The 7,274-nt window shown below is 34.2% G+C and overlaps 1 protein-coding gene across 1 annotated transcript; it reads left to right on the top strand.

The window, feature by feature from the left end:
- The first annotated feature begins 2,204 nt into the window (after window positions 1-2,204).
- Window positions 2,205-6,131, top strand: LOC123532040 (heavy metal-binding protein HIP-like). The gene is made up of 2 exons (XM_045313378.2): window positions 2,205-2,726; window positions 3,190-6,131. The coding sequence occupies exons 1-2, from the start codon at window positions 2,306-2,308 to the stop codon at window positions 3,597-3,599; spliced, it is 831 nt and encodes a 276-aa protein (XP_045169313.2). The 5' UTR covers window positions 2,205-2,305; the 3' UTR covers window positions 3,600-6,131.
- The last annotated feature ends 1,143 nt before the right edge of the window (window positions 6,132-7,274 follow it).

Raw genomic sequence — 7,274 nt, 5'->3', positions numbered from 1 at the left:
AATCTTGTAGGAAATAGAGGACATCGACATGGATTAACAATTTTCCAGGGAAAGATTCCAGCCTCAGTTGGAATGCAATGGGAGTTGAATATCTAATTTAAACCCTGGTTTGGTTTTCTAGCCCCTTTACTACAGAAACATGAAATATATAAGTCACCAAGTAAAACAGTCTGACGCAGAGGCAATGCGGGAGTTTCGTTGATGAGTCTCAGATTGTAATGTAAAAGCGTTTAAGTGACATAACTGGTAGTGAGAAATACTATAAGATTTCATGATAAACACATTTCAGACATGCCAGTGTCAAAGATATAAAGAATGATCTGGCAAGTCGAGAAAACATTTTACCAGCTCCTGATAAGAAAACTTAGAAAATATCTAAGTAATATTCTTAAAGACATTAAGCTTTTTTTTCAGAATCGCGGTATATTATATGTGTTTTAAAGTAAATAATGAAGCTGGACATACACTCGTAGAACATCATTTGATAATGCTAAGCAACACATAACTAAGAAATTATATATCGTTGAACAATATTTTAGTATATATAAACACAGGGAAGAAGTTATACGCAAAGGGAAAGTGTTCTACACGGAGGGTGTTTAAATATGTTTTAAAAATGCTTCGTAGTTCCACTATATATTAGTTCGATTCTGATATGTCTCATATGTAAAAAGTGGATCAAAATTATGAGGAAACACACCAATATTAAAACACGGCGAAAAGTTTTATTCACTCATAAATATTTCGATACTGAATTGTCTTCTTTACAAAATAGTATACCAGATGTGGTAGCACTCTTTCTCGGCGCCTATATGGCGCCATATAATATGTCGACGTGAAGTAAGTATTGCCGTGTTTAATAAAAATGATTAAGACTTTTACTTTTAGAATTTCATACAGATAACAGACTATACGTATTAAGAAACAACGTTGGCATTTTTCAGTTATATATCCTTTCTCATATTATTTCTGTCGTTCAAGCTTCTGTAGTTAAAATGTCTACCTAGATATGACCACTGCAGTTACAAAAGGTAAGTCATGTTGGGTCTTTAGTGAAATGTATCAACATTCTCTCTATTGGGTCTGTAATTATCAAACGCACTGGAAACTGATAGCAACCACATCTTCTTAATTCATTCCTGGAAGATAAACACAACTGGTATACATAAAAAGGCAGCATATTTTTGCATCTTGATATGCGTCCACGTAAAAAAAAAATGCATAAAATCTATTTTCTATATTGGATAAAAGAGCCTATATGATTTAGCTTACAGTAGTTACTTAGTAAACAAATACATTTATACGGTGATATGGATACTACTCATCACTATAAACCGATACCCAATATCTGAGGTAAACCGATACCCAATATCTGAGGTAAACCGATACCCAATATCTGAGGTAAACAGGTAGTGTTTCTGGGTATATCTATAACGTCTACTTCATATTGTAATGTTACACTAAAGAATATGAACTGTTGACATTTTGGGTCCTCTTTGGTCGCTGACTTCGAATCACTAGCACCCCTACTACACCCCGCCGACTGCGGTTTTGAAACCCGACTACGTAGAATTCAATTCTCCCTAAAGAGCAAAAGCCCAGTTGATATGTGGAAGATTGATGGTTCCATCCAAATGATCACATGTACCTAATGATTATATAGTGGGGCACCTGTAGTCGCCCTCCACTATTATACCAGAAAACTTTATGATTTGGTGCGATATTCATATGTATTAACCGTACTAGCCTGGCTCCCTGGCTCCCTGTCTGCATGGTTATTTTCTTTTTAAATACTGCAAATACTAGTATTTTATTACTAGACTTTAAGCCTCTGAAATAGCACATTTTATTTGATGGCTAAACCATACCCAAGGTTCGGAGCCAGGGGATTAAAACATGTCATTATAGGACAATCTGCTGGAGTTACTTGAAAAAAAATGACAGAAAAAAAGCATAAGGACGGAAGCCAGTCTATAGCCGTACAGACATTTTAAGTTTACTATATCTAAGTTACTTACCTTAACAGACCTCAACTGTAATTATTCACTCAATAACCATGCTGACAGTTTGTATATATCTCCGTCAAGGAAAACATCATTATCTATTAAACATAAATAAATGTAATACGTAAAAACTTTTTTCTGATGCTTGATTTTGATATGATAAGGGTTTATGAGAAACATAAGTAGCGAAATATTCAACATCTTTCAGTCCTGATTCTGCCTTTTTGTTTCTCACACACTCGTTTAGTAAGAATTGTTATTTTTTTACTTGAAAGTCAAGTAAATTGAGATACTGTGGCAAAATGATTATTCTTGGATTACTACTGTTTTGTATTACAAAGCCAGTCTTTTCAGCGCCGATGGAACCAGTCTGTTCCAAGTTCGCCTACGAAGAGCAATTACTCGAAAAAATGGTTCGCATGGAATTCTTTGTGGAAAATATGCAGAAAGACATGCTAAGCAGTGTAACGGACAATATGGCAACTATGAAAGGCATAACTGACAGGCAGACTGATATATCCAACAACTTGACAGGGTTTTCTGAAATGTTAGAAGACTTTGAAAAACAGTTTGAAGAATTTCAGGCGAATGTTTCTGACACAGTGAAACGGAATATTAAAGGGATAACTAAAGAAATAGAAGACTTCGGGAAGAAGTTTGAAGATTTCAAAACAAGTATAACCGAAACGATGGAACAAAAAGTTAAAACCATGGAAGAAATGAGTATGCCATCGTTATTTATATAGCAATGATTTTTTAAGGCAAAAGTTTTATTTATGCCTGTTGCTATACGTACAAAAACACTTTATTATAACAAATATGTTATATAACTTTATCAACTGTTTTATGTAATAAAACAATTTTGGACAAAATCAGAAAATACCAAAATTCTGAATTTAAATCATATACATATTATTACAATAAAGTTAAGCTATTAACTTGAGTTGAAAGCCTTTTGTACTTTTACTTCGTCCAGCAGAGCAAAATATCCGCAATACCGACAGTACCCAATAATGTCCTTAGAATCTAGTAGATATGAAGGTAAAACCAAAAGAGTTATTCTTAAACAAGAAAATGTATTGTCTAACAGGTCGGATTTATTTCTTTAAAAACTCAAATAATTGATTTAAGCCTAATTGAAATGTACAAATACATTATTTATCAAATGTAATTTTTATATTTTCAGAAAATTCGAAGATACCACTCGTTGCTTTCAATGTGTATGGGGCAATGGACCATTCCGGTGGCTCTAATATGATTTTCAAAAACATTCGTTTAAATGAAGGCGAAGCATACAGCAAAGACACTGGTGTTTTTACTGCTCCAGTAGATGGGTTGTATCAATTTAATGCTCACATTTGTATTAAAAAACAGGTTGACGTTGACTATCATCTGAAAGTTGACGATACTTGGATTGTCAAGGGAGAGTACAGAATACCTGCAGATTCAGGCGACGGAAAATGTACATCATTTGGCGCTGTTGCATCGGTGCGGAAAGGCGAAACGGTTCGAGTAGGAGGAATGTCATTTGACAAAGTGTTTATTAATTCGGATGACTGGAACTCTTTCTCCGGTGTACTTATTCTAGCAATATGAAAGAAAACATGATACTTCACTTTGAAACGTTAAAATAATGGACATAGTGTAGACAGATATGTTTGTGAAAGAAAAAAGTCAGCCTGTTAAAAGTACATATTCTTACAACAGAGGGACGGATGTTTCAATTCATGTATTGTTTTAGGTTGATATTAAAAGTTTATACATATGTTTACATGTAACTATGACAAGTAACATGCTGAAATTATTACTGTGTCGTGAATATTTGCATAAGGACCTACTTGAAGATAAGATAGATGAATAGGCAAAGCATTAATGACATCTTCAAAATTCTTATTCATTTGTCACTATTGTGTTATCATATCTGTTATGCCAAATTACTGTCGTGGCATTTCCAAATACTAATTGTTACATGGTTACTTATGAAATGAGCCCGCCCGCTTAGCTCAGTAGGGGTCGTGCGTTCGATCCTCGGGCAGGGCGTATGTTCTCCATGACTATTTGATAAACGACATTGTGTCTGAAATCATTAGTCCTCCACCTCTGATTCATGTGGGGAAGTTGGCAGTTACTTGCGAAGAACAGGTTTGTACTGGTACAGAATCCAGGAACACTGATTAGGTTAACTGCCCGCCGTTACATGACTGAAATACTGTTGAAAAACGGCTTTAAACCCAAAACAAACAAACAAATACTTATGAAACGATCTAGAGAAAACAGGAACAATTTGATAAAGTAATGAACTTACCATACAACATACCGTGAAAAAATCTGTGACACTTCTTGTCCTTCCAGACATGTGTCACAGTGTCACTCTGGTCGCGCTTCGATGTAAATAATGCAAGGATAACTTTGCTTACCTGATGTTCTAATTAATGCTTTTGTTTAGTACAACAATTGGATATACATCATATTCATAATAGTGCGATTTGTTGGTGTTTTCTGCCGAAAATGATTGGGACTAACTGTTGTTTACATAGCGTGATGGATTTCGACCAAATATGGTCAGTTATATTGTTATGAAGTGCCCTTGCATGTGCAGTTGTCAGATACAACTGGTCTGTTTTTGCCTATGTACTTTCAAGTGCTGCTTATTATTTCAAGACATTTTTCGCATTTATACTTCCTTGTTCACAGACAGGATTTCGTATACGTTCGTTCACCACCTTGTAAATATTGTACCAGTGTATATGATTTTCCGTAGCTGTAAACTCAAAAATAATTTCCCTGGTACGGACAGTTACAATTTAAGAACGTGGAAGAAGATGAATTATAAGTAACAGGAATTATTACATACTCGTTTTTATTTCCCGTTAAGTTACAATGGTACCGGAAACGTCTATATTTTTCCATACACTGACGCCTGAATTTCATATCGCATGCGTGACGTAATTTATTGTGTCGTTGCATTAATTCTTTTATTTACTTCATTTTTTTTCTAAAGTCGCGCAATATTCCGTTTCTTCACTAAATGTGGTGTATACTGAACTGAAAAGGTAAATAATCAAAATTATACTTTTTAGCACCCGTGAAAAAGTAATTCCCCTTTCCCCGTTACGTATATCTGCTAACAAGGTGGTGCCCTCGTGCCTTAAAATATGTTCGGAAGAGCCCTATGATATATAACACACCAATTTTATCACCATATTATATGAGTGAGGCCACCACGGTTTTGTCAGTCAGAAATTATACATGTCGTTTGACTTATTAGAAAGATATTGTCAAGAATTCATTTGAAGTTTAAAGCTATCTGCATAAAAAAATTAGGCACTAGTCTGGCGTTGAGGTCGCATTTGCATATCTAAATGCACAAAAGTTGAAATCAAAGCTTCATGACAAAAGACGCAGATCATTTATTGCTACTGTTCAACCTTCCGTCACATATCTTAATATAAACAATTTATTTTCTGTTCGATCAAAACCTCAATTAGTTAGATGTATATTGCAAATGACATTAGTCTAAAATAACATCATGACTATATTTCACCGTGGTTCATGTAAAGTGCGAAATGAACTAAAATTTTCACGCTAAATGTCCGACCTAAGAAATATTTTCTGTTCTTATGTATAATATAAGTGTACTGAATTTAAAATGTATATGTCTACTAGTAATAAAGTATGACTTCCGTATCGGGACTTTTGACCTTCCTCCCCTCGTACATTTAACTTGTATATCTATTGCATTCCCTTAGAGAAATGTAAATTGAACTAAAACCTATAAACCTATAACATTCCTTTAATGGTATGTAAATTGAATTAAAACGTGTATACCTATTACATTCCTCTTATGAAATGTACGTTGAACTGAAACTTTTATCTCTGTTACCTTCCTCTTATGGAATGTAAATTGAACTGAAACTTGTGAACCTATTACATTCCTCTTATGGCATGTAAGTTGAACGAAAATTTGTATACCTAATACATTCTTCTAATGGAATGTAAATTGAACAGAATGGAGTATACCTGTTAAATTCCTCTTCTGGAATGTAAGTTGAACTGAAACTTGTATACCTGTTATATTCGTCTCATGAACATGTTAATATGATATGGGCATTAAAGAATTACACGATACCCTTAGTTCTTAGTTCGTATGGAGTTAACTGAATAAAGAAATGTATGTTCTCTTGAGAAATAAATCTATGTTATTTTTCAGTACGTACGCAAGAGCTATAATTTCTGCTTCTGTTACTCTAATCCAGTCCATATAATATAACGTGCGCCGATTAATCACTTTTACGCAGGAGCAGTTATGGGTGTGGTCATTTTGATCATTTTATATTTCAAACCGGTTCATTCCTTCACAAAAAACTAAGCAGGCAAGTCGACACTTCAAAAATACCCACCCTCCTCACCCCAACATTTTCTGAAAATATTTCAGCTGCTGTATGAAATTTATGTTTTTTTCAGCGCCAGTATACCAGGTCATGCCACATTTCCACGCCGGTATACAGTGTCTTTTATGGATAAAGACAATTATTCCTCCCAAGAAGTCAAAAATTCGACACCAAGTATATGAAAGCTTCATTACGGATTGTTTTAGATATTGCTTATGCATATGAAAGTGTTTCATTTACGGAATTCAGCGGTTTTTTCAGTTCATTTGAGTATTTATCTGAATATTAAATTTGTCTAAATGTTATGACCTGTATCATGTTCATTTTTCATTTAATACCAGAAAAAACGAATGTAATAGATCAAGGAAGTCGGGGGTGGAGACACCTTTCTGTTTGCAGCATTTGGATATCACTACATCCCCCTCCCACTCCAAATTAAAATAAATAACTAAAAGATGAGGGTAAAAAAAAAAAGATATATAAACAGGAGTTAGGGGTTAGGCAGCCGGCTCACAGTTTCCCGACTTCCCTTTTAAATAGTGCTGTCATCAAAAATGAAATAGATTCAGTGAAAATTTTAAGGTTATGTAACAAAAGAAACTGTTTGATTTTATTCAGTAAAGAAAAAAAATTATTTTGTAGAATATGATAATTATGTGGTATCAAGTAAACACGCGGGCAACAGTGGACTTGTTTATTTTGCTGCAAAATATCATCTTAGGAGCCAAAAATATCATTTTAAAAACTTAAGTTTTAATTGTTAGTCGTGACTTTTGTTCCTATCGTGGCCGGTATATTGCTGCATAAACATGGCAAAAAACAACTCTCCTACAGCAAATTTGGTCTAGAAAAGTTATTAGACATATGCTATAGAAATTCC

The sequence above is a fragment of the Mercenaria mercenaria genome, chromosome 11 (assembly GCF_021730395.1).
Source record: "Mercenaria mercenaria strain notata chromosome 11, MADL_Memer_1, whole genome shotgun sequence".
NCBI classification, from domain to species: domain Eukaryota; kingdom Metazoa; phylum Mollusca; class Bivalvia; order Venerida; family Veneridae; genus Mercenaria; species Mercenaria mercenaria.
The sequence above is the reverse complement of the archived record's forward strand: the minus strand, read 5'-3'. Positions and strand labels throughout refer to the sequence as shown.